The sequence below is a fragment of the Arachis stenosperma genome, chromosome 3 (genome assembly GCF_014773155.1).
Source record: "Arachis stenosperma cultivar V10309 chromosome 3, arast.V10309.gnm1.PFL2, whole genome shotgun sequence".
Taxonomy (NCBI): Eukaryota; Viridiplantae; Streptophyta; class Magnoliopsida; order Fabales; family Fabaceae; genus Arachis; species Arachis stenosperma.
In genome coordinates this window covers 22,166,500-22,194,017 of record NC_080379.1, presented here as the reverse complement: position 1 = coordinate 22,194,017, position 27,518 = coordinate 22,166,500, and the positions used below count along the sequence as shown (strand labels likewise).

The 27,518-nt window shown below is 30.3% G+C and overlaps 3 protein-coding genes across 36 annotated transcripts; 1 reads left to right on the top strand and 2 right to left on the bottom strand.

The window, feature by feature from the left end:
• Nucleotides 1-3,178: 3,178 nt before the first annotated feature.
• Nucleotides 3,179-4,876, bottom strand: LOC130965666 (transcription factor MYB14-like). The gene is made up of 4 exons (XM_057890427.1): nucleotides 4,738-4,876; nucleotides 4,182-4,311; nucleotides 3,280-3,718; nucleotides 3,179-3,190 (listed from the first exon to the last, which is right to left on the bottom strand). The coding sequence occupies exons 1-4, from the start codon at nucleotides 4,874-4,876 to the stop codon at nucleotides 3,179-3,181; spliced, it is 720 nt and encodes a 239-aa protein (XP_057746410.1).
• A 4,112-nt stretch (nucleotides 4,877-8,988) lies between these two features.
• Nucleotides 8,989-17,748, top strand: LOC130968176 (pentatricopeptide repeat-containing protein At4g16835, mitochondrial-like). Of its 33 annotated transcripts, none has more exons than XM_057893325.1 (11): nucleotides 8,989-9,386; nucleotides 11,042-11,348; nucleotides 12,029-14,022; nucleotides 14,368-14,431; nucleotides 14,531-14,717; nucleotides 15,115-15,215; nucleotides 15,986-16,099; nucleotides 16,231-16,319; nucleotides 16,874-16,972; nucleotides 17,173-17,314; nucleotides 17,432-17,748. In XM_057893325.1, exons 3-5 carry the CDS (start codon nucleotides 12,098-12,100, stop codon nucleotides 14,567-14,569), a joined length of 2,028 nt encoding a protein of 675 aa, XP_057749308.1. In that variant the 5' UTR covers nucleotides 8,989-9,386; nucleotides 11,042-11,348; nucleotides 12,029-12,097; the 3' UTR covers nucleotides 14,570-14,717; nucleotides 15,115-15,215; nucleotides 15,986-16,099; nucleotides 16,231-16,319; nucleotides 16,874-16,972; nucleotides 17,173-17,314; nucleotides 17,432-17,748. The 33 variants fall into 33 exon arrangements, with proteins under 33 accessions (XP_057749308.1, XP_057749305.1, XP_057749307.1 ...); XM_057893322.1 differs by having other exon boundaries at nucleotides 16,191-16,319; XM_057893324.1 differs by having other exon boundaries at nucleotides 14,531-14,752; nucleotides 16,191-16,319.
• Nucleotides 17,749-22,301: 4,553 nt separating this feature from the next.
• LOC130970179 (transcription factor MYB13-like) lies at nucleotides 22,302-24,332 on the bottom strand. Of its 2 annotated transcripts, XM_057896172.1 has the most exons (4): nucleotides 24,085-24,332; nucleotides 23,526-23,655; nucleotides 22,600-22,919; nucleotides 22,302-22,506 (listed from the first exon to the last, which is right to left on the bottom strand). In XM_057896172.1, the coding sequence occupies exons 1-4, from the start codon at nucleotides 24,227-24,229 to the stop codon at nucleotides 22,442-22,444; spliced, it is 660 nt and encodes a 219-aa protein (XP_057752155.1). In that variant the 5' UTR covers nucleotides 24,230-24,332; the 3' UTR covers nucleotides 22,302-22,441. The 2 variants fall into 2 exon arrangements, with proteins under 2 accessions (XP_057752155.1, XP_057752154.1); XM_057896171.1 differs by having other exon boundaries at nucleotides 22,306-22,919.
• Between the last annotated feature and the right edge of the window lie 3,186 nt (nucleotides 24,333-27,518).

The following is a 27,518-nucleotide window of genomic DNA, read 5'->3' as shown; positions in this document are numbered from 1 at the left end:
AATTGATAATAATAATAATAATAATATTAAAAATATTTAAAAAGAATACTAAAAGATTACGTTGAGTGAATAAGCCTATAATAAAGTAGGTATAATATATTTTTATTTCTCTTTCATATAGAAATATTTATGCAAGTTATTAATTTGTTCTTATTAAAATTAAAAAATTTAATATAACTTTATATATTAATAAATATATAAATTTATTTAATTTTTATATATTTATATTTATTATAATATTTTTAAAATTAAAAAATTATTATTAAATATAAATATTATTAGTTGTGCTTATTAAAAATTAATTTTAGTTTAATTTATCAAAGATAAATACTAAAAATTTATTTAAAATTTACTTTTTAAAAACTAATTTAATAAATTATTTTTCAAAACAAAAATTTTATAGCTAAAGTCCACGCAAATCGAATCTATTAGATTCGAATTATGAGAGACGAAGCAAACATATAAATCAAAACCAATCCATTCGATTTATTAGCATTTTAACCATGCACTTAATTCGAATCCACTTATTTGATCTTCATTCAATTAACATTTTTCACTTAATTCAATCTATTGGATTCGATTTACTATGTGTTTTATTAAATCGAATTTAATCAATTCGATTTATATAGAAATGTGTTTTGAGATGTTGACGTTTCCTAATTTGGTAAATTTATGTAATATTGATGTGCATTTGGGTGTTTTACCCTATTTTTTAATTTTTAAAAATTTAAATATTTGTAGGATAAAAAATTAGAGATTTATTTTTTTTAATTTAAGTATTTTTTTTTGTCTTTACATTATAAAATTAAATCTTATAAAAATAAAAAATATAAAACTCCATTCCACCATCGTCAATTTCTCTCACCCTCATCAACATCCTCTCATCTATTATCATTGTATCACCTCTAGGCTGTTGCCAATACCTACGCAGCTGCGTTGTTGCCTCCCAACCAGTATCGACGACTTTCATCCGCAGCAAGACACCGCCTGTCAACTAACCGACAACGAGTGCCGCACATTCTCCATACCTCTTTGTGGGCGATAATGGCCACGACCCCAACAGATGCAATTTCGAGCATCGTCGTTATTCTGCGTAACCAAAACTCCCGACCAATGAAGCAACTGGCGGCATCTCCTCGGTAACAACCGCGTGAAAGTGGATTTACTTTCTCTTTGTTCCTGTTATCAACTTTCATTTTTTTTTTTTCATTGATTTGCTTTCTTAGAGAGAGAGATATATATATAGTAATAAAGAAAAATGTTGGAGAAGAGTTTGATTTTGACCTAAAATATTACGAACGAAAAAGTACTTAACTTTAATAATAACGATACTACGTGTATATTAAAATCAGTTACTAGTATAAAATACATGTTGAAATACAAAATACACATTGAAAATGAACTAAATAATATATATACTTATACAATTTTAATGTACAAATAGTATTTTTGTAATAATAATAATAACATCCAAGGGTGAATTTACTGTAGCTTCGCCTTCAATATTATTCTAGCAAATAATGGTGGAGATACTAATAGCAATTGAAAAATGTTGTGGAAGTGAAAAGGACCAAAGAGTGAAGATTTTTATATGGCAAATAATGCACAATAGACTCTTTACAGCGATACGAAGAGCAAGAATTATAGGACCGACCCTTATTGTCGCAACTGCAGAGGAGTGGATGAATCATGCCTCCATGTGATGATGAGGGACTGCCCGAAAGCTGTGGAAGTGTTGATGAAGCTTATACATCCAACAACTATATCTGCTCTTTTCTCGATTCCTTTTGGAATGTGGGTAGGTGTTTTAACTTTCAGAATAACATTGAAAAATTCTCAAACCATAAATGACTGGATCGTTTTATAGTTGCTTGCTTGAAGTTGTGGCTATACGGAGGGGATTGAAATGGAAAGCGCCACAACAAGGTTGGGTTAAACTGAATTCTGCTGGCCTATTACGTACGTACACTAGTGATTGCAATTCCCTTTATCAAGCTAATTCAGAATCTAAGAAATAAACTCTGGGAGTTATCTTTTAACAAAGTTTATAAAGCAAAAAAATGTATTGACTGGCTAGTTTTTTATTTGTAAATAATCCTCCCATGAATTGGAGGTGTGTGTTTTTTTATCATCAATGCTAATGTACTAGAGATCATTATAAGGAGACTCAAATAATGTTTGATTTTATTTATTGGATAAATTGTTGTGTATTAAATTTTTGATACTTGTCATAAATTAAAAGTGTTATCTTTATTAAAAAGTATTGTTATATTTTTGAAAACGTTAATTTGATTTTGATACTAATATTTTAATTTGTTTAAAATTTATATTTTAAACAAAAAATTTATTAGAAGATTATTTTATTTTTATTGTTTTTTATAAATTTTATAATATTATTTTTCTACTTACATCTCATTATTATATTTTAATCTTTTTTTCTCATTTCGCAAAATTTAATAATTTTTTAAGATTTGAGTTTTTATTTACAATTTTTGTCATTCTTTTAATAATTTTTTTATTTTTTAAGAGTTATATTTTAATTTAGTAATTTTTATTATTAATTATTTTATTTTTAGTCAAATAATTTTTATTTATTTTTAAATTCTTTAAATAAAATTTATTGTGAAATTAAGATTTTTAAAAAAATAATTTATATTAATTTAAAAAATTCAGTGTTGTTTGAATTAATATTAGTTGGAATAACTAATATAATTATTTCTTTTTTAAAATCTTTAATTTTATTCATAATTTATATTTTGATTATTAATCTATATTTTTTAAATGTGACCAAATAAACAACTTTAAAAAATATATATTTTTGCCATCTTTTTATGAATGGTGTCCTAATTATAAAAGCATATTAAATAGGCCTTATTTTTTATTTTTAAATAGGTCTTGTTATATTACCATAAAAAAAACTTTAAAAGCCAATTGAATCAACAAACCACATTAACATCTTACCAAATAAAATCACATTATTATATAAAAAATAATGTCTATACGTCAAAATTAATTATCATATATTTATATATGAATATATATTATTTAATTTATTTTTAATATATATTTTATACTATTCACTAATTCTTATGTAAGCTTAGCATTATCCTATCAAATATAAGCATCATTTGACAATTTTAACTACTTCTGATAAGATTTTACACGCCTTCTATAGTTATTACGGAAAAGTCTGCATTCATTTCAATTCCCAAATGTATTCGTTACGGCAATGACATTTTCCTCCCTTACAAATTATTCCTATAGACCCCAAAGTTGTACCTCATAGATTGGACTTGAATAATCCTGTTGAGTCCAAACATAATCTGCACCGATTGGCACTATGTTACTACTGTGTACCATATTATCCAGGAAATTAGCATAGTGATCATCATTATCAATACCCAAAACCGAGTTATTACCAAATGGTGCAGCAAGATCCACCGCTGGTGTGTAGAAAAAGTCACTCAATGGAGAAAAATCGTCATATGTATTGCTTTGAGAAGAAGCTGGAAAAGTGTTGTGAAGATTACTATAAGGGTATTCATTTGTAGTGGCATTATTATTCACTATCTCTTCTTCCGTTGATTGAATTAAGGCATTATGATTATTTGAATTGGAGGCTGAAGTGTGTTGGAATCGCTTTTTAAGTTGGGAGTGCCACCGATTCTTTATCTCGTTGTCTGATCTTCCATGTAAGTGAGACGCAATCATGGACCATCTACAATAATATTTGAGACTCATCAGAGGAGTAATTATTATACCCTTAAGTAATTAATTAAGTTGATGCATGTATACATTTAGTGTTAATCGATAACATATCAAATGATTCATAATCATCACTGTAAAGAAATTATAATAATATATACTGGGTAGCAATCATTAACAAAACTAGTTAAAAAAAAAAAGAGATTAACCTAAAAACTACCGATGCTAATAAAGTTATTGTTAATTCACATTTGAACCCTAACCAACTATAGTTACAATGTTATCCTTGCTGTATCAACAATTATTAGATGTAGTTCTTAATCAAGCAAAACTTAGGTGATCGTGTCTAATGTCACTCTGAACAATTTTTGTTAATCTGGATTTTGCGGATTAATAAAAATATCATATTATTTTTGGTTAATTTTTTTTGTTTATAAAAAATTTCGGTAAAAATATAATGAGGTGTTGGCTCATACCTATTACCAAACTGATTGTGTAGTTTGACTATAGTGTCATCTTCTTCTTGTGTATAATTCCCTCTTTTCACATCTGGCCTTAAATAATTCATCCACCTTAATCTGCAGCTCTTTCCACACCTTGCAAGACCTTAAGAAAACATATAATGATTTGCATATGAATGCCTCAACTATGATCATCATATAGAAAAAATCAATTATCTTGAATATAATTAGCAGGTGATATTAAAAATATAATTATTTATATATTTTTTAAATTAAAAAAAATAATTATAATATAATATCAAAATTTTTATGATTAAAAGATTTATAATTCGCTTTAAAAGAAAAAAATTAATATAAAAAAATAAAAATAATGACTATACAAAATTTTTCCACACTAAAAAAATTGTGTAAAAAACTAAAAAAATGTATTAGATATATAATTATTTATGTATTTTTTGTTACAACTTAAATTTTTAAAATAAGTGGTATAGCAATGAGTGGTGATTAAAATAATGATTATAAATTGTTAAATTAGCAGTTAGTTAAATTATGAAGTTCTTCCTATATGAACCTGCAGCTCCGGGTAGTTGGCGCCAATTGGTGGGGTGACCAAACGTAGTGAGATGAGCAATCAACTTGGAATCTTCCTCAGGTGTCCATGTTCCTTTCCTCACTCCACTTTTCTCACACCGATGAGGGGTTCTCACCATCTTGATTGATTTCAACTCTCTATAAATAACAATAATAATTATTTTATTACTTCTATATTTAATTTGGCTCACGTGTGTGTGTCTGAGGTTGTTTCGAAGATCAAAGAGAAAACGCTTTTGATGGATATTGTTAGTCTAAGCAGCCATGATTCATTTCTCTACTTATATATATGCTGTATACGCGCAACCATAGAACTTTCTTCTTTTAATAAAAAAGAAAAAAAAAATAGTAGGAGATACTATATTCACATAATTTCAGGGAATAGAATATTTAAATATTTTCCCTCTAACTATAAATGTTTAGAGATTCAAATTAAACCTCTAGTCCACTTTTTAATGAAAATCCAAATTGTCCATCATTAATTTTTAATAAGTTGTTGAGATAAAAATTAAAACTGTTTCTTCATCCAACGATTTATTAAAAATAAAAAATATTAAACCAACTTGAGTTGCGAGATACCGTAAGAAAATAATAATAATAATAATAAATATTAGATAATTAACGTTTTTTTTTTCTTATATTTGAATTCACACTAATTATTTCATATTTGTTCTAGAAAAATATTAACGGTTAATATTTTATTTTTATTTTGTGATTCTCCATTTATTTTTATATAATATAGTCTAGCTAATATCAAAAAGGTAGTTATGTCATCTCAAAAACTAAAATGGCAACGCTACAAAACTAATTGCAAAAGTGGTGAATACTAATAATATGCTTTCGAAAAAGTAAGAAGTATAATGTTTCTTGAATTCTAAAATTTAAATTTTAAAGTATAAATGATTAATTTTAAACTTTAATTATGTTTTAAATTTTAAATTAAATTCTAATCTCTAAATCTTAAACTCTAAATTTAAATTATTAATATAAAATATAATAAACAAAAATTAAAATTTGTTTGATTAACGAAAAATAGGAAACTAATTTATTTAGGAATGAGCCGGAAAGAGGAAGCTAAGTAAACAATTACAAAATAATGGAAAAGTCTAGGGCCAGCAACTTTTGTATTTTTTAGCCGGCACTTAACCATTAAAAGTGAGTAATCTCCCACTATAGATGTAATCTCACACTATTAAAAATATTATTGATAGCCAATTGATTATTACAAAATACTAAAATTACTGACCCTAACATTCTTTCAAAATAATATTCATTTTAATTTATTTCTGGGGTCTACCTGCGAAAACTAGAAGGCAGAAGCTCTCTTCCTCTCAGGTACGAGGTGGTTACCCAACCACCACCCACTTGACTATTTCCCAAGTGTTTTTTTTCCTTCTTTCTTTGAAGTGCGTTCATATTTTCTACAATAATACTATCTTCTATATTAGTATACTAATAAACTACTAATAAACTCTATCTTCTTATTTTATTTTTTTAGTCAAAATATTTTTTTTAAATATATATTTTTTATTATAATTTTCTTCTAACGTGCAACAAAAATCATAATTGTAGTGATTATAGAAGTGGTTTAATTTTAGTGATTTGTGAAGGAAAGTGATAAAAGAATAAGAAAATTAAAACGATAATAATAGGGATAAAATAATTTTTTTTAAATAAAATATTTTAATTTTAAATAGAATAAAAATAGAATATTTTAAATATTATAGACAAAATTAAAATTTAATTAAACGATTAACAATTAAAATAATCCTTTACCCTAATATAGTGAAAGCTCAAACGTTCAAATTGAATGAAGCAGAAAGTACGGGAAAACAAAAGACTAGAGTTTATCAAGGTTGTGCTTCAATAAAGATATTTATTTATTTTGGAAATTTATTCTAGCTTTTTTTATTTTTCAGATTTATTGATCCCATAATTCAAACTAGTATGTAGTTTTTTTTTTTTTAAATTGATGTAAAACTGGTTTATAGTGTGTGAAGTACTTTAGTCTTTTAACCAAATATATCATGCATGGTTGATTTTAGAAATAGAACGAATTCTCATTGAGAAACTTAATGCGTTCTTTTAAAGCTTTTAGGTCGTTAAATTCAATTAGTTGAGTGTCTAATAATAGAGCCTAATGAACTATTGATAGATTTAAATATTTAGTAAATACTTTTCCAAACTTTAGCATAAAAAAATTGGAAAATACTTTTTCAAAGTTGAACATCAAGAATGTTATTACAAAAAATTAACATCTTAAGTTCAATGAATTTGCAAAACAAGTTTAGGGAAATGTTATTTTATGAAAACAGCTTAAACGACAAAGCCAAGTCTTGTAAATTTACAAGGTCCACTTAAAGTCTTAAAAACATTTATTTCCGAGGAGCTGATTATGTCACCACCAAGGTTGCGAGAACTGGACCGGTCATTGAACCGGTCAAGTAACTGGTTTAATGGTTTAATACTTCAACCGGGATTAAACCGTAGTTGAACTGGTTTAATTAAATATAGAGTAAAATTATAAAAAATTTAATACATAATTTTAAAAAGTTAAATGCAATAATTTCTAAACTAATAAAATTTAAAATTTAACAATTTCATAAAATAAACAATACATAATTTATCATTAAAAGGTCATAAACAACTTCAAATATCAAAGTTTGTAACTAAAGAAATTAAAACGCACATAAATAACAAACACAATATTTTGCAACCAAAAGAAACAATATTCAACGAACAATACTTCAATATATCAATTCATAGTTCATAGTTCATACAATTTATAATTTTATATGCATTCAATAGAGCAGAATTGACAGGATAAAAAAACTAAACAGAGCAGATTTGAAAAGATTAAAAAAATAAAAATTGAACAACAGAGCAGAACATAATTTTCAATTTCAACATGCATCAATTTTATTCTCAAATCCAACATACAAGTATACAACAAATTCATTCCACATTTGATTAATCATATAAAAAAATAGAAGAACAGAAGCTAGAAAAAAAATTGAAAACGGTATACACTATACAATGAACAGACGCCAGAAGCCCAGATCTTACCTCAAGAGAAGAACGAAGAAAAGCCAGAAAACAACACAGCATGAACAGAAGCCATAAACCCAGAAACCCAGAAACCCAGAAGGCAGAAACGGAGAAACCCAGAAGCTAGAAATGGAGAAACCCAAAAACCCAGGTGCGCGACGGTGCGCGAGCGTGGGCGACGGTGCGCGAACGTCGGCGACGGTGCGCGAAGGTGGCCGAACGTCGGGTGTTCTTCACGGCGTCCTCTGATCCGTTGTATGCAGAAGCTGCTTCAATTTTGGAGAGTGGAGAATAGATTGGGAGTGGAGCTGATGGTTGGGAGTGGCAGTGGAGGGTTCTTCACTCTTCAGTCTTCACTTCTTCGAAGATTTTGGAGAATAGAGATTATGGATTTTGGATTTTCAATTTTGGGAGTGGCAGCCTGCAAGTCACGCGTTCTTCATCCTTTTTTTTTTTTAAACAAACGACGCCGTTTTTCTAGCAGGGGAAAAAACCGGCACCCATAAAAACCGGGCCGGTTTGCCTGGTTCACCGGTTAACCACCGGTTCAATCGGTTTTTTTGTCGATTTTTTGCAGTACAGTTTTGCAGGTGGACCGGACCGACTAGGTGACCAGTTTCTGGTTAACCGGATTGAACCGGCCGGTTCGGTTCGGTCTGGTTTTCAGAACATTATATTATACTATTTTTTCTTCACTAAGGTTTTTTTTTTTCTCCTGAATTTTTCTTTAGTAAGGTTTTAATGATGTATTATCCTAAATGGGCATCCAAGGGGAAGTGTTATGATAAAAACAAATTGAATGCCCATTTATGAGTTTGGGCGGCTAACCTTTCCTATATTGAAGAAATTGTTTTCCAAAACAAAATGAAATTAATAGCAATGCATTTGTACCCCTATAAATAGGCATGACCTGATACAAAAGAGAGTACAACAGCAATAACCAATGTTCTAAAAACCAGACCGAACCGACCGGTCGAACCGATTCAACCAAAAACCGACAAAGAAAATAGTCCGGTCCAGCGTGTAAAACCGCAAAATTAAAAACCGCTCAAGAACCGCTGAACCGGCCGGTTACCGGCAGATCGGACCAGACCAGAACCCGGCCGGTTCACAGAAAACGACCTCGTTTCCTTCCTTGAAAGGGAAAAAGTTGCGTGTTATCCCCATTCCCCATTCTCCAACTCCTTCCTTCATCAAACCCTAGCCTCCACCAAAGAAAGCAAACCCTAGCCTCCACCAATAGTTGTCGTCATCTGTCGGAGTGAGAGACTGCTGCCGCCGTCCATCGCACTCAAGAACTTCCGTCTTCGTGCTCTCGGGCCTCTCGCCGGATCCTCCACGTCGGGTGCTCGCATCTCGCCGTTCTCCTCTGTGCTCGGCTGCTTGCGCCTCCCTCCGCCAGTGAGTGCTCGAGCTGTGCGTGTTGGTTGCTGCTCGTCGTCCGTGGTTGTCTCTGCTCGATTCTGCCTCCCAGCCTCACTCGAGTCTCGTCACAGTCACTGGCATCTCGTGGTTCGTCTGTCTCGTTGCCGGCGGCAGAAGCAACTCGTGGGGTGGTCGCCGACTCGCCGTCGATCGTTCGTGAGTCCCTGCACCATCGCTTCCCTGTTCTCTCTTTTCAGATTTCCCTTCTCCCTGTAATTTTGCATGTTGCTGAATTGCTAATCAAATTTGCCTTGTTGCTAATCTAAATGTTGCTGTAAATCGGGACTTTACTTGGATTTGTTGAATTTGTTGAATTTGTTGCTTCCCAGTCACAGAATCAGAACAGAATACTCAGTCAGTGCTTTGTTGATTGGTTTTGCTTACTGCTTCTAGGCTTTGAAATCAGTTTATGATAACTGTGATGCAATTATTTAGTTGGATAACTGATGTAATTATTGAGTTCAAGAGATTGAGTTTTTGATTTGCAAGGTGATTTTTGGTTGATTTTTTATTTAATTTGGTAATGATGTTTATGATTGGGGTTATCTGATTGTAGGCAGAATTGTGTTTTGTTGAATGGCTGAATGTTGTAGGCACTAGGCAAAATTGTGTTGTGTTGAATGGATGAATGCTGTAGGCAGATATGGTCTTGTGTTGTGGTTAAGAACATGCTTATAATTTTCATTGTGTTTGGCTCCTGCTTTAGGTTAAGAACATGGTTAATGCTATTGTTGAATGATTAACTCTACTGCTACTGCTGGCTGTACTCTATTTGATTGTTTTTTTATGCTGTATTGAAAAAAATTATGCTTAAACTTTGATAATTCTTTGTTAATTTATGTTAAAACGATACTAAAGCATGAGCTTTTATCTGAATGATTAAGTCTTCTCTGTTGTATTGAACTGAATTTATTTATTAAATTTTTTAGTTAAATTTAGCTAAATTGTATCTTGTTTTGAACTGATTAAAATGAATGATGGAATTTTTATTATTGAATTTTTATTGTTAAATCTTGTTTCCACTTTCCATTGAAAAAAAGAAACTAAAAGGAGAAGAAAGAAACTATAGAATATTAAGTTAATTCCCACAAATTATAAACTGTTAATATCTATTTTTGTACAATTGTTCTCTCTGTTTTAGATGTTGAGTATTGCTAATTTCTGAAATGTTAGTGCTCAATTCCTGCACATTTGGTCTATGTTCACTTATCTTTTCAATCATTTGGTTACCAAAGAATCAAGGAGTTTTAATTTTTATTTGTTTTTTTAATGAGCTTCAAGTCAATAAAATTATTGAATGTGATCTCTATGATGTATTGCACATAAGATGCTTTTCCATTCAAATTTAACCTTACATAAAGGACATATATATTTGGTAACAATTGTAATTAGAAGCTTTCAACTGGTACTTTCTCATGTTTTTAGAGTTTTGCATATTTCTAATAAGCTTACCTGTACAAAGCACCTTATAATTTATTTATTATTCTATTCTAAAACGATTTATCCGGTTGAACCACCGGTTGGACCGGTTAGACCAATAAACCAGTAAATCAGTGACTAGAGCGGTTTGATGATCGGTCCGGTTCTCTGAACCTTGGCAATAGCAAAAGAAAATACTTTCCCTCTCTCTTTTTCACTACAATAAAACACTTTTATTTTTTTCTCTTCACATACTACTAATATAATATTAATATATTATAATAGTATAATAATATTGATAAATACTAATAATAGTGTCTTTTATTTATACTTTATTTTATTACCTCTTTCTTATCTATTTTACAACATAATAGTGTAATACACAATAACAGCGGGCCGTGGGAGTCAGAACTCAGAACGGAGGGGGAGTGGCTTTGAAAACAGAGGGAAGAGAGAAGAAAAAGCTACAGGTGAAGAAGTGAGCCCCCACCGGCGAAGGAGAGAGATCGCGAAGAGAGAAAAGACGAAGAAGAGGCCACGCCGGTCTAGAGAACAGAGAGGAAAAGAGAGGCTCGGCGGTGATAGTGTTGCTGCTGTCAGTGAAGACGTAGCAGCTCGGCAACAAGATGGCGACGCCGGAAAGATCACCGGTAGGATTCATCCTCAGAGATGGAAGAGAGGACCGGCGGCGTAGCAGAGGTATTTCTTTTTAGTTCTCTTTCAGAAAAAGAAAATTACAATACTATTTATGTGGTAGATTTTAGAGTGAGTGAATGAGTTTGAAAATGTTTATGGTTTGGGTGTTTGATACTTTGATTAGTTTAGTATGTGGTTTGACTTATGGCGGAATGTTTGATGGTATTGGTCCGTGTATGTGTTTTGTGAATTGGATGCAAGATGAAAAGGGATTAAATGAACTTTTAGGACTGAATGGTTGTTTTTGTGGTGTGAATATTGGTTCGAATGAAAATATAGAGAATGAAAATAACTAACATTAGAATTTGGGATATAGAATTTAAGATTTTGGATTTAAGGTTTAAAATTTAGAATTTAAATTGATAAATGTTAGGGAAACAATTTTTTTTAACTAACATCAACTTTTTTGAAAATTATTTTGTTTAACTCAAACTTTAGATCCTGAATCATAAAACTTTAACTCTAAATTCTAAATTATAAATCCTCCAAAAAGAATGAGAAATTTTAGAACTAAAGAAAAAGCCCACTAATGTTGGCTAAAAGTTGGCTTCTTATATTTTCTCTTTAAAATTAAAAAAAAAATAACTATTGGCTAAAAGAAAATTAGCTCCTAGTTGAAGTCTTTTAAAATAACCAAACAAATAACTAAGCACTCACACCAGTTTATTTTCCCGCCACTACAGCTGCATAAGCTCTTGAACACAAAGAAACAACTAAGAATCAAGGCCCCCTAAGGACAAAGCCATCGATTCATGTATTATTCAGGGCTTGTTAGGAACTTTGTTTTAACGCTGAGTAAACGCCACGTGTCCTCCTCCTCCGGCCTCGGTTGTGGCTCCACCATGTTAGTAACCCCACTCCCATCACAGTTCAACCAGAGCATGTTCAACAATGTCGTTGCCTCCAACAAGCTCATCGCCAATTACCTTCGATTGGGTGACATGGATTCTGCTCTCCAAGTGTTTGATAAAATGACAGTGAAGAGCACCGTTACTTGGAACTCTATCCTTGCTGGCTACGCCAAGAATCTTGGGAATTTTGAAGTTGTACGCCAAGTTTTTGATAAAATTCCTGAACCGAATAGTGTGTCTTATAATATCATGCTGGCATGTTATTTGAACAATTTTGGCATCCACAGAGCCCGTGCTTACTTTGATGTAATGCCTGTGAAGGATACGGCGTCTTGGAACACGATGATCTCAGGTTATGCTCAGATTGGATTGATGGGCGAGGCGCGCATGATGTTCTTGGCAATGCCAGAGAAAAATACTGTCTCATGGAGTGCGATGGTGTCGGGGTATGTGGCTTGTGGAGACTTGGATTCTGCAGTGGAATGCTTTTATGCTGCAACTGTGAAGAGTGTGATTACCTGGACTGCCATGATCACTGGGTACATGAAATTTGGCAGAGTTGAGTCTGCCGAGAAATTGTTCCAAGAAATGTCTCAGAAGACTTTGGTGACATGGAATGCTATGATAGCTGGGTATGTTGATAATAGCAGGGCAGAAGATGGGTTGAAGCTTTTGAAGACAATGTTAGAGACTGGGGCCAAGCCTAATGCTGTGAGCTTGACTAGTGTGTTGTTGGGTTGTAGTAACCTATCAGCATTGCAACTTGGTAGACAAGTTCATCAGTTAGTTTGTAAATCTCCATTGAGTAGTGACACCACAGCCGGAACTTCATTGGTTAGCATGTATTCCAAATGCGGGGAGCTGAAGGACGCGTCGAAATTGTTTGTGCAGATCCAACGGAAAGACCTTGTATCATGGAATGCAATGATTTCTGGTTATGCACAACATGGAGCTGGTGAAAAAGCTCTGGAGTTATTTGATGCAATGAAAAATGATGGCATGAAGCCAGATTGGATTACTTTTGTAGCAGTATTTTTAGCTTGTAACCATGCAGGATTTGTAGATCTTGGGGTCCAATATTTTGATGCTATGATAAGGGATTATGGAATTGAAGCTAGGCCAGAACACTATGCTTGCATGGTTGACCTTCTCGGTCGACGTGGAAGGTTATCTGAGTCAAAAGACTTGATAAAAAGTATGCCGTTTAAGCCACATCCTGCCATCTTTGGAACGCTTTTGGGAGCCTGTAGGATCCATAAGAACCTAGATCTGGCTGAGTTTGCTGCCAAGAATCTGCTTGCGCTTGATCCTAGTAGTGCAACTGGATATGTTCAATTGGCCAATATTTATGCAGCACAAAATAGATGGGAGCATGTTGCTAGGATTCGGAGATCGATGAAAGACAATAATGTAGTGAAGACACCTGGATATAGTTGGATTGAGATAAAGAGTGTGGTGCATGAGTTTCGGTCAAGCGACCGATTGCACCCAGAATTGGTTTCTATACATAAAAAACTAAATGAATTGGAGAAGAAAATGAAGATGGCTGGCTATATTCCGGATCTTGAGTTTGCATTGCATGATGTGGAAGAGGAGCTGAAAGAACAGCTACTTCTATGGCACAGTGAGAAATTGGCAATTGCATTTGGACTTCTAAAGGTACCATTAGGTGTTCCAATCAGGGTATTCAAGAACTTGAGAGTTTGTGGAGATTGCCACACTGCAATAAAGTACATATCAGCTATAGAAGGAAGAGAAATCATTGTTAGGGATACCACTAGGTTTCATCATTTCAAGGACGGGTCCTGCTCCTGCAGTGATTACTGGTAATCTTGCCATTATGCAACCAAAACAATGCAATTGAATTCAGTCAAAGGACATGTCTATTTAAACCAGTTAGTTCAATGAACTTCATTATACATGCCAAGAACAAAAAGTTTCACCTTAATGAATTTTTCGTTTTCACGCCAAACTGCCTTTGTTCTCCTTCATTCTCACGCCACTTCTTCCTTGTTCTCTTTCGTTTTCACCCCACTTCATCTTCTTCCTCACCTTCGTCTACTCTCATCGTTGCCACTCACCATCGTCTCGTGCGCTCACCAGGTCATCATTCTTTGTCTCAGTCTCTATCCTCTCTTTCTCACTTGTTCTCACTCGCTCTCTCTTTTCAGTGTTGAAGATGTGTATGGCTATGATGGTGATGATGAACTACAATGGCTAATTGAGTCAGAGAAGGTATGTTTCGATTTTCAATTGGTTATGTGAAATTTGGGGGGTTTTGGGTTCCAATTTTGGGGTTTTAGCTTCTGATTCACGATTGGTTCTGATTTTTAGGTGATTGACTTCTCGTGTGGTCACTTGTCTGCTTGCTAGTCTTCTTGGTGGTTACCAGGATATCCTCCATTCTTGCTAGTCTTCTGATTTTTAGGTGATTGCCATGTGTTTGATGAATTTCCTGAGAGAGATGGAAAAGAGCGGAACTTGTTTTCTGTGTTTCCTTTTCCCAATTCACAAGATTTAGGTACTTTTCCTCTTGGATTGCTTATGAAATTGGGTGTAAGTTTTCTCATGTTTTGCATTTGTGATTGGTAGTATTTTTCCTTGCATGAAGTTGTTAGTTATTATTAAACCACTGTTTTGTGCCTAATATAATTGATGAGTACTACTTGTATGTACTACTTCATGACCAATAAACTTTCTTATATTAGATGACCAATATAATTGATGAGTACTACTTGTTCTGCTTTGATTCTTGTCTTTAGTTGCTTTTGAGAAAATGTGTTGTTTCAAGGTAGCTTAGATTGTTTGAAAGTTGCTAGCTTTTTCTGCTTTTTCTCTTATTTGTTGTGGATTTTTACTGTTAATGATCAATGTTAGAAGCAATGAATCAATTTGAATGTCTTCCTGGCTACATGAAGGGTCTAGCAACGTGGGAGGTGAGGTTCTTTATGTCTAACTAGTTGGGAATACAGCACCAGATTTTGAAGCAGAGGCTGTTTTTGATCAGGAATTTATCAAGGTATATTTCTGCCAGCCGAAGCAAATATTACCAGAATGTCAGCCAGTAAAGTCCTTTTCTTTCTCTCATTATTAATGTATTATTTATGCCTTTTCAGGTTAAACTATCTGAATACATTGGAAAGAAATATGCTTCGGGCTCTTTATTTTTATTTTTCTTTTTTGTAAAAAGGAAAAAAGAAAAATGAAATAACTAACTTATTTTTTTATCTCTAGAGTCAATTTTAAAGTGCATTCTATTTAATTTGAGCATCTCTCTACCTAATTACTCGTCTCTTTTAGTTATTTATTCAATTTTTGTTACATTACTAATTAATAATTAATATTTTATTCGGTAATGATAATTAGCTTTACTTTGTTGCGGTCTTTGCACAAGTAAACGGGTTCATGGAATTAGCTTTCATGCTTGTAATCACGTGAATTCATTCGTTCTTCAAAGAAGTGGATCTCATTCAGTTTAGTGAAAATTAGTGAAGTATTTGAAATTCGATTATTTTGTTAAATTAGTGGAGTGGATCTCATTCAGTTAGATTAGATTAGATGCTCTTTCTCTCTTTATTTTATTCTTATCTTGGTGGACAAAAAGTTTATATTTTTTTTTCAGGCACGTTCTCCTTTTTATCTCTGTTTAAATTTAAGGGGAGAGAGAGAGAGAAGCACTTCAGATGTTTTGGATCTATGTTTCTGTGAGAAGGAAAGACAACAAAATTTGACTATCTCAACTTGTGTGACTGAATTTCTAATGCCTTTGCAAATTTCGTTATCAAACAGTTTTGTGTGGATCAAATGATGGTTGATCTTACTGGCCACTGGTTTTCAAGGGAACGTTTTTCTGATAAGATATACAAATTAAAGATAGGTTCTTGTCTTTTTCAGGCACACAAAGTGAGTGAGTTCAGGTCTCTACTTAACTACTCACAGTCTGTTATTGTGCAAGTTTTAGTTAGCTTCACTCTCTTTTTTACACATTGAACAGACAAAACTTTCAGCTAAGATGGGTGTATTTAGTACCATAGGTACTTGTATTGGCTTTGGAATTGGAACTTCAATTGGTGTTGTCATTGGATACTACGTGTTTATATACTTTCAGCCAACACATGTCAAGGTTAGTTTCTTCCTCTAAACTAATTCAACTGTTCTTATTTTATTTTGTTTTATTATTCCTTTTAATTTTTGGATCCACTATGCCAATTAAATTTGCCATTAGAAGACTTTTGCATGAAACTAAAAGGTACCTCCTTGCTAGGTGTATATGCTATATAGTAGGAGCTTAACACTAGATTTTTTCTATGATAATTTTTATTCATGAAGATTGCTTTTGTCTAAAGTAAGATGCCGAAAAGCAATACTTAGTTTTCATATAAGATGTGTCATAATTAAGGTTCTGATCCAAGGAAAATGCAGTATTTGGTCTGCCTTTTCTTCCGGTAATCATGACTTATTTGTTGAATTTAATATAATTTTACTTTTACTATATCAGCTTTAATCACTACTGAATTTTGCGAACACATACTTTCAGCTGAAATACCATAGTGGGGAAAGAGGGTAGCTTCAAAGTTTTGTTATGATTTAACTATAGACTTTAGAAGATGCTATTCATTACCTTATACTTTTGCTTAGTTAATTAACAATTTCAGACTATGACATTCTTAATTTCAGGATCCCATAATTCGTCCTTTGGCCGAGCAAGATGCCAAAACTCTGCAACAAATGCTTCCAGAGATACCCTTGTGGATAAAGAATCCAGATTTTGATCGTGTATGTTGTTACACTTTACCCCTTGTATATTTCTTGGGTTTCTAAATAAAAGTTTATCCTATTTTTCTTGTTTTCAGTTTCAAGTGGTGTGACTGAATTTCTAATGCACATATGTCATATCATGTTCTTGAGACTACACTTCAGGCTCTCATGTTCTTGCTTTTCTTCTTATGTTGATGTTGAAAATGCAATTCTCGCAGTGGATAGAGCAAGCTTTTGAACCCAACAAGGAAGCAGTTATTAAAGCATTGCTAGGTGCAAAAGAAGCTATGCTTGGGATTAGATATCATATGCGCCTAATGGGTGAGGCTGCGCCTAATGGGTGAGGCTGCAGGTGTTCCTGTAAGTTCTTTTCATTGATTTGGCACTTATTATTAGGCTTCTTCTGTTTGAATGATGTTGATTATAAATTATATCTGCCGGTAGAATATCATTATTCTTTCCTTGCAATTCATGCAGATTGAACCAGAATCACAAACAAAACTTTTAGATGCTACACTGAACTTGGAAGGAGTGTTGTTGGCTGGAGTTCCAGGAGCAGGAGGATTTGATGCTGTCTTTGCTGTTACTTTGGGAGATTCAAGCAGCAATGTGACAAAAACATGGAGCTCACTCAATGTTCTTGCCCTTCTAGTTAAAGAAGATCCTTATGGCGTTTCTTTAAAAAGTGCTGACCCTAGAACAAATGAAGTCACTTCAGCTGTATCTTCAATTCATATTGAATAATTTATTGTAAATATTGTTTATTTTTAATACGATGAATTTATTTATTTTTTGAAATATTATAAATATTCGAATAAAAATTTGTATTAAATTTATATTTATTTTGTAATTAGAAAAAGTAAAAAAAATTCTATTTTACTTTATAGACGGATTTTTTGTCTATAATCATGATTTTCCAAAGTTTAAATTACAGATGGAAAATCTGTCGGAAAATTCGTCTGTAATTATAGACGGAAAATCCGTCTGAAAATCTATCTGTAATTACAGACGGAAAATCTGTCTGTAATTACAGATGAAAAATCCGTCTGAAAATCCGTCTGTAATTACAGACGAAAAATCCGTTTGTAAGTTTGTCGCCTTCAGGAAATGGAGGGAGAATTTACAGAGGGAAAATCCGTCGGTAACTAGTAAAAATTCGTCGGTAATTTTTCGACGGAAAAAAATCTGTCGGTAAATAATTTCCGACGGGGCTTTTACAGAGGGACAAAATCCGTCGGTAATTTCATCGGTAATCAAAAATCCGTTTGTAATAAAGACTAAATCTGTCTGTAAATCTGTCTGTATTTATCCATTTTCTAGTTGTGAGGGAGTGGCGCCTTCGTTGTTGACAACGAAACGCCTGGTATGATTCTCTACTCGCTAATCTATCCAAGATTTTTTGTTACATATTCATTGTGACCGCTTGGGCGTGCTCTGGTCGTCTTTTTCGAATTGGGAATGGAGCGACGACGACGATGAAGCTCTACTAGGGCACAGCATATTCTCCTGCAAAATCTATTTTTTTTCAAACCCTTGGTGAACAAAATTGTTCACTTCCATGTAGATAGAGCTTTGGAGGGTTGGGGTGCCACGTAGGTTCGGATAATAACAAAGTAAGTGTATAATCAAAACATGATACTTTTGTCACACGAAGTGCATCTTCCGTATGTACAAGATTAGTTTCGATCTACCATAGATATATGTCAGCATTTTTATCTTTCATAGGTACAATTGGTCATTTTTTTGTAATAATAATAATAAGGATTAGAGAAAATGATAAATAGGTTCCTAATCTTTTGTCCTGCGGACATTTAATTCCCAGAAGATTAAAAAATACATTTAAGTTCCTTACATTCTCAAAACCAAAACACTTAAATCCCTTCATGCATCATGTCATTACTGTGTCTTACGTGGATGGTTTAGAAAAAAGGTTTATGGACAAAAAAGCCCCTAAGCCAAAACAGGGTCGTTTTTCATTCTTTCTTTGTTTCTTTCCTGTCCTAAAAAGGTCTAATTTTCTGAGTGAACTACGAACTCGACCCCTGTTCATTTTTCAGAATGACAACGCGACTTCTCAAGACAAAAATAATCTACTTCGGTTCATGTTCTCTACTTTTGTAACACAATGCGGTCTCTGTGGGTGTTTCTCCGTTAACTCTGAGTGAAAAATGTTGACGTGTCAGGTTCAGAAATGGACAGGGACCTAATTGTCTTTAAATTCAAATTGGTCAGGGATTTATTTGTCCTTCTTCTTTAAACAATATCTTTTTTAAATTATTTTTTATTCATTATATTAATATTCTTTTTTCAATAAATTATTGAATATACAGTATAATAAGTATAAACTAATTGATAAATTATTCAAATTTAAAAATATCATTTAGGGTTAAGTACAATTTTAGTCCCTAAGGTATATGTCAAAATATTTTTTCATCCCCAACATTTTTTTTGTATACAAAATAGTTCCTAATGTTTAATTTAGTTTTAAAATCATCCCAAAATTTTAACTTGGTTTTAAATTTTTGGCGACAAAAGTGGAGGCAAAGGTGGATCGTTGACAGCTTTTTCTTCTTCTTGGCCTTTCCCCTCTTTCTTCTTCCCTTCCCCTTTTACAGGAGTATAAATACTCTCATTCTCTTATTTTTCTTTTATAATTTTTTTTGTTATAAGTAGTTTGGTTCAAAATTTTAAGATTTAAGTAAAAAGGACAATTTTAATACTTGGTTTTAAACTTTAGGACGATTTTGTATACAAAAAAAGGTTGGAGACGAAAAAAATTTTCGACCTATAACTTAGAAACCAAAATCGTACTTAACCCTATCATTTATTATGAAACTAAAATAAAAATGAATTAATAAACATGTTATTAATAATCCTATGATATAACAACTCTATTAGTATTATGATTTAGATCATTTTTATAATAAAATAAAAATTAATAAATACGTTATTTGATATATAGTAAAATTTGTCTGAATAATAACAAATTTAATTTTTTTCTTTAAACTAAATTAATAATTCTATTTAATATCTTTACACTAAAATACACTATGAATATGCTACTAATACTAAATGAAAATAAAATAATATATATATATATATATTAAACTCAACAAACTCAACTAACTCAAAACATCAATAATATTATTAATCTATTAATAATACATATTGTTATAATAAGGTTACATATTGATAAAAATTTATCAATATAAAAATAATATAAATTAATTAAAATTTTAAATATATTAAAATTCGATTAAATTTACACATATTTTACTTAAAATATACGTAAAATTTTAATTTAATTTTGACCCAAGATATTAGAGACGAAAAAAGTACTTAATTCTAATAATACCGACTATGCTATATGTACACTAAAATCAATCACTAATATAAAATACATATTGAAATATAAAATACACATTAAAAATGAACTAAATTAAATATATTTATACACATATATACGGTGACCGATTTTATTAGCTAATTTTAATATACAAGGCTATTTTTGTAATAATAATAATAACATCCAAGAGTGAATTTACTGTAGCTTCACCTTCAATATTCTAGCTAATTATGGTGGAGATACTAATAGCAATTGGAAGGCGTTGTGGAAGTGAAAAGTACCGACAAGAGTGGCAAATGATGCACAATAGACTCTTTACAGCGATACGAAGAGCAAGAATTCTAGGGACCGACCCTTATTGTCGCAACTGCAGAAGAGTGGATGAATCATTCCTCCACGCGATGATGAGGGACTGCCCGAAAGCTGTGGAAGTGTTGATGAAGCTTATACATCCAACAATTATATCTGTTTTTTTTTTCTCGATTCCTTTCGGGATGCGGGTAAGTTTTAACTACACGGAGGGGATTGAAATGGAAAGTGCCACATAACAAGGTTGGGTTAAACTGAATTCGGCTGGCCTATTACGTACATACACTGGTGAATGGATTAGAGGCTCTTGGGCAGATATAGGAAGGTGTGAGGTGGACCAAGTAGAACTATGGAGATCGGAGCGTATCATGGCTTGGGAGTTGGGCATTAGAACAAAAATAACACAATTTATCTTATCTAATTTTAATAAAAATAATATAATTTAATTAATTATATATTAAATTTTAATTATTAAAAAATATTTTTAAAAAAAATTATTTTTAACATTTTTATTTGAGAGAGTCTCTTACCTTTATTAAGCTAATTCAAAATCTAAGAAATAAACTCTGGGAGTTATCTTTTAACAAAGTTTATCGTAAAGCAAACAAATGTACTGACTGGCTAGTTTTTTATTTGTAAATAATCCACCCATGAATTGGAGGTGTGTTTTATTTGTCATCAAAGCTAATTTACTGGAGATAAATATAAGGTGGAGACTTAGATAATATGTTTGATCTTATCTATTTAATAGATTATCAGGTATTAAATTTTTAATATATGATATTAATTAAAAGTGCTATCTTTATTAAAAAATATTATTATATTTTTAAAATTATTAATTTGATCTTGATATTAATTTTTTAATTTGTTTAAAATTTAAAATTTTAACAAAAAATTTATTAAAAAATTATTTTATTTTTATTATTTTTTTATAAATTTTATAATATTATTTTTTTACTTACATCTCATTATTATATTTTGATATTTTTTCTTATTTAAGAATTTAATAATTTTTTAAGATTTGAGTTTTTATTTACAATTTTTGTAATTAAATTCTTTTAATATTTTTTATTTTTTAAGATTTATATTTTAATTTATTAATTTTTATTGTTAATTATTTTACTTTTAGTCTAATAATTTTTATTTATTTTTTGAATTCTTTGAATAAAATTTATTATGAAATTGAAATTTTAAAAAAATTATTTGATATTAATTTAAAAGTTTAGTATGTTTGAATTAATATTAATTAGAATCAAATATAATTATTTCTTTTTTTAGATCTTTAATTTTATTCATAATTTATATTGTTATTATTAATCTACATTTTTTAAATGTGACTAAATAAACAACTTTTTAAAAAAATATTTTTACTATCTTTATATAAATGGTATCTTAATTAAGTAATTATAAAATCAGAATGAATAGACCTTATTTTTTATTTTTAAATAGGCCTTTTTATATTACCATTAAAAAAACTTTAAAAGCCGATTAAATCAACAAATCACATTAACATCTTACCAAAAAAATTACGTTATAATATAAAAAATAATATATGTACATCAAAATTAATTATTATATATTTATATATAAATAGATATATATATATATATATATTATTTAATTTATTTTTAATATATATTTTATACTATATATTCCCTAATTCTTATATTAGCATTACCCTATCAAATATAAGCATCATTTGACAACTTTGATTACTTCTGATAAGATTTTACACGCCTTCTATAATTATTACGGAAAAGTCTGCGTTCACTTCATCAATTCCCAAATATATTCGTTAAAGCAATGCCATTTTTCTCCCTTACAAATTATTCCTATAGACCCCAAAGTTGTACCTCATAGATTGGACTTGAATAATCCTGTTGAGTCCAAACACAATCTGCACCAATTGGCACTATGTTACTATGTACCATATTATCCAGGAAATTAGCATAGTGATCATCATTATCAATAGCCAAAACCGAGTTATTACCAAATGGTGCAGCAAGATCCACCGCAGGTGTGTAGAAAAAGTCGCTCAATGGAGAAAAATCGTCATATGTATCGCTTTGAGAAGAAGCTGGAGAAGTGTTGAGAAGATTACTATAAGGGTATTCATTTATAGTGGCATTATTATTATTATTATTATTATTATTATTCACTATCTCTTCTTCCGTTGATTCAACTAAGGCATTATGATTATTTGAATTAGAGGCCGAAGTGTGTTGGAATCGCTTCTTAAGTTGGGAGTGCCACCGATTCTTTATCTCGTTGTCTGATCTTCCATGTAAGTGAGACGCAATCATAGACCATCTACAATAATATTTGAGACTCATAAGAGGAGTAACTATTATACCCTTAAGTAATTAAGTTGATGCATGTATATGTTATTTTTGCACATTTAGTTTTAATCGATAACATATCAAATGATTCATAATCATCACTGTAAATAAATTATAATAATATATACTGAGTAGCAATAATTAACAAAACTAGTTAAAAAGAGATTAACCTAAAAACTACCAATGCTAATAAAGTTATTGTTAATTCACATTTTTTTTGTGACTATTGTTAATTCACATTTGAATCTACTACACTTTAATTCCTAACAAATAATCTGTTACAATGTTATCCTTGCTTTATCAACAATTATTAGATGTAGTTCTTAATCAAGCAAAACTTACGTAATCGTGTAATGTCACTCTGAACAATTTTTGTTAATCTAGATTTTGCAGATTAATAAAAATATCATACTATTTTTAGTTTTTTTTTTTAATAAAGATAGAAAACTTAAATCTGCAGACCTCTTAAATAAGTATGAATAGACTATACCATTTGAACTATAATTCATTTACTACTTAATTTTTGTTGTTATCAATCATTTTCATAAAAATATAATAATGAGGTGTTGGCTCGTACCTATTACCAAACTGATTGTGTAGTTTGATTATAGTGTCATCTTCTTCTTGTGTATAATTCCCTCTTTTGACATCTGGCCTTAAATAATTCATCCATCTTAATCTGCAGCTCTTTCCACACCTTGCAAGACCTTAAGAAAACATATAATGATTTGCCTATGAATGCCTCAACTATGATCACCATATAGAAAAAATCAATTATCTTGAATATAATTAGCAGTTGATATTAAAAATATAATCATTTATATATTTGTTTAAATTAAAAAAATTATTATAATATAACATCAAAATTTTTATGATTAAAAGATTTATAATTTGATTTAAAAGAAAAAATTAATATAAAAAAATAAAAAGATAAAAAGAATAATTATACAAAATTTATCCACACTCAAAAAATATTTTGTGTAAAAATATGTATTAGATATATAATTATTTATGTATTTTTTGTTATCACTTAAATTTTTGAAATAAATGGTATGATGATAAGCGGAGATTATAATAATGATAATAAATTGTTAAATTAGCAGTTAGTTAAATTATGAAGTTGTTCCTATATGAACCTGCAGCTGTGGGTAGTTGGCGCCAATTGGTGGGGTGACCAAACGTAGTGAGATGAGCAATCAACTTGGTATCTTCCTCAGGTGTCCATGTTCCTTTTCTCACTCCACTTTTCTCACACCGATGAGGGGTTCTCACCATCTTCATTGATTTCAACTCCCTATAAATAACAATAATAATTATTATATTTAATTTGCCTCACGTGTGTGTGTCTAAGTTTGTTTTGAAGATCAGAGAGAAAACGCTCTAGATGGATATTGTTAGTCTAAGCAGCCATGAATTCATTTCTCTACTTATATATATGCTGTATACGCGCAACCGTAGAACTTTCTTCTTTTAATAAAAAAGAAAAAAAAATAGTAGGAAATTTCAGGGAATAGAATATTTAAATATTTTTCCTCTAACTATAAATGTTAGAGATTCAAATTAAACCTCTAGTCCACTTTTTAATGAAAATCCAAATTGTCCATCATTTTTAATAAATTGTTGAGATGAAAATTAAAAAATATTAGGTAACTAACATTTTTTTCTTATATTTGAATTCACACTAATTAATTCATATTTTTTCTAGAAAAATATTAACGGTTAATATTTTATTTTTATATAATATAGTCTAGCTAATATTAAAAAGGTAGTTATGTCATCTCAAAAACCAAAATGGCAACACTACAAAACTAATTGCAAAAGTGGTAAATACTAATAATATGCTTTCGAAAAAGTAAGAAGTATAATCATTTTTTAATTCTAAAATTTAAATTAAATTCTAAATTATAAATTATTAATTCTGAACTTTAATTATGTTTTAAATTTTAAATTTTAAATTTAAATTATTAATATAAAATATAATAAACAAAAATTAAAATTTGTTTGATTAACGAAAAAATAGGACACTAATTTATTTAGGAATGAGCCGGAAAGAGGAGCTAAGTAAACAATTGCAAAATAATATTCATTTTAATTTATTTCTGGGGTCTACCTGCGAAAACTAGAAGGCAGAAGCTCTCTTTCTCTCAATTACGAGGTGGTTACCCAACCACCACCCACTTGACTAATCCCCAAGTGTTTTTTTTTTTCCTTTCTTTCTTTGAAACACGTTCATATTTTCTACAATATAACTCTTCTAGAGAATTATATGGTACAGATCTAGATCTGTACAGATTTAAAGATTTGTTTATACTACACTTTCTAAAGCTACACTTTAAACTGTAACTCTTCACAAAGAAAAGCGTCACTTAATGGAAAAAAGTAAATTAGAAGATTTAAGAGAAGAAATAATCAAGTTATCAAAATTAATAGATCAAAAATTAATGATTTTAACTAATGTTAACTGTAATGACACCGAATTCTTAAAATCAATACAAAATGATTTTTCTCAAAATCTTTATTTTACTATAAGTTTTATTGAAGGACTTCAAAAACCTGAAAAAACTTATTTTTCACACGAAATTTCTAAGAAATGTTACCATGGAAATGATTCCCCACATCTTTACCATACTTTTAATCCACAATTAAATTCTATAGTAGATATGCTTGAAGAAATATTAGTATCCATAAAATTTCAAAGAAATAAAGAAAAGGAGAATCCCAAAGAAAAAAAATTTCAAAATATAATCAACATAACAGATATAAAAGTAAAACCACCTCTAAAATTATGAATATTGAAGAAAAATTAGAAGAAGTTACAATGCTTTTTAAACAATTAAAAATGGCTCAAGAAAATAATATTATGGAACAAGGATTTCAAATAGAAGAAGAATTAGTAAATTCTGAAAATATAGAAAATGAAGAACACATCCTAGATTATTCAAGTGACGAAAAACCAGCAATTCCAATACAAGTAAAAGATGAAGCTGGAACATCTAAAAATAACCAATCTCAATATAAATGGAAAACAGGTTTTGATAATTATGCTTTCAAAAAAGGGTTTATAAATAAAGATTCAAAATATACAAAAATTCTATCAAAATACGTTCCTAAAATCCAGGAAATGGAAGGAGAAAGAATGCTTGACTTAGACTGTAAAAAGAATGAAAAGGAAATTTTCGAAAATTGGTTGAATTCCTTTTTATTAGAAGCCTTTACTAATCCAAAACTTAGTGAATTGTCTGGAAGAGATATTTGGAATTACATAGGGTTTCATACTAAAGGAGCTATAAGAGATTATATGACATCAATAGAGAACCAAATAATAGAAGAATTAGCAACAAAAACAACAGCTTATGATAAAATATTATATATAATGATGATTCTATATAAAGAATTTTTTGGGAAAAATATTATAGATCATAAACAAGAAGTCTATAATAAAGAATATCAAGAAGTAAAAAACCATCTAGCTAATATTCAGATATATGATCTATGTAATATAGAGTCTTATATATGTGAATATAGAATACATTATTACAAATTAAAAGAAGAAGATAAAAATCATTATCTTAGTATGTATATAACAAAACTTCCATATCCTGCTAATGAATTTATAATGGGAAGATTTATAAGAGAAATAAATAGAGGAACAATTGAAAATAATTTTGGTGGAGCAACCTCTGCAATAAGAGAGGAAATAAAAGAACGTTGTATGCAAGAAGCGACTCAAAAAAGATTTGCAAATATAATTAGAATTTGCTGTCAGGATAACGAAGAAATACCCCAAAAATATGGTCTTAATAAAAATTTTCAAAGAAAAAGAAAATATCAATTTAGAAAAAGAAAATACTATCCAAATTGGAGAAAAAAGAGATACTTTAGAAAAAGAGATAACAATAAAAACAAAAGACAAAAAAATGACTATTGCCCGAATAAAAAAGAAAATTGCAAGTGTTGGTATTGCTAAGAAGAAGGACACCATGCGAATGAATGTCCCAAAAAAAAGGATAAAAAAGATCTTACTAAGCAAATAGAAATTGCTAAGTCTTGTTTTATGGAACCATTAGAGGAATCTGATGATAACTTAGACTACATTTTTGAATATGTCTCAGAAACAGACTCAGAGATTGAGTAATAATGCCACATTTATTACTATAAAAATAACAGAAAAGTTTATAAATGCTTTTATAGATTCTGGAGCAACACAATGCTTTGCTAGTTCAAATATAAAACTTGATTGGAAAAAATTAAAGAAACCATTAAGAGTTAGAATAGCTGACAAATCAATATATAAAATTGACTAAAAAGCAGAGATGGCTGAAATTTTTATTCAAAATTATAGGTTCATTGTTCCATCTATATATATGTTAGATTCTGGAATAGATTTTATCATAGGAAATAACTTTTTAAAGCTATATCATCCATTTATTCAAGAATTAACATATATAGTTTTAAAAGCTCCACACGATTCTTCAATAAATCAAAAATCAAAACGTATAAAAATACCAACTACTACTATAGATAAGATCTTAAAATTTAAAATATTCTCTATATTAGAGACATGTTATTT

Excerpts from the sequence above, each read along its gene's own strand:
- LOC130965666 (XM_057890427.1), bottom strand. The coding sequence starts at position 4,876 with ATGGTGAGAACCCCTCATCGGTGTGAGAAAAGTGGAGTGAGGAAAGGA. Across the intron at positions 4,312-4,737 it reads CCAACTACCCGGAGCTGCAG|GTCTTGCAAGGTGTGGAAAG; the intron begins GTTCATATAGGA and ends TGTTTTCTTAAG. Across the intron at positions 3,719-4,181 it reads CACAATCAGTTTGGTAATAG|ATGGTCCATGATTGCGTCTC; the intron begins GTATGAGCCAAC and ends ATATTATTGTAG.
- LOC130970179 (XM_057896171.1), bottom strand. The coding sequence starts at position 24,229 with ATGAAGATGGTGAGAACCCCTCATCGGTGTGAGAAAAGTGGAGTGAGA. Across the intron at positions 23,656-24,084 it reads CCAACTACCCACAGCTGCAG|GTCTTGCAAGGTGTGGAAAG; the intron begins GTTCATATAGGA and ends TGTTTTCTTAAG. Across the intron at positions 22,920-23,525 it reads CACAATCAGTTTGGTAATAG|ATGGTCTATGATTGCGTCTC; the intron begins GTACGAGCCAAC and ends ATATTATTGTAG.
- LOC130968176 (XM_057893317.1), top strand. The coding sequence starts at position 12,098 with ATGTATTATTCAGGGCTTGTTAGGAACTTTGTTTTAACGCTGAGTAAA. Across the intron at positions 14,023-14,367 it reads TGCTCCTGCAGTGATTACTG|TGTTGAAGATGTGTATGGCT; the intron begins GTAATCTTGCCA and ends CTCTCTTTTCAG. Across the intron at positions 14,432-15,114 it reads GGCTAATTGAGTCAGAGAAG|GGTCTAGCAACGTGGGAGGT; the intron begins GTATGTTTCGAT and ends GGCTACATGAAG.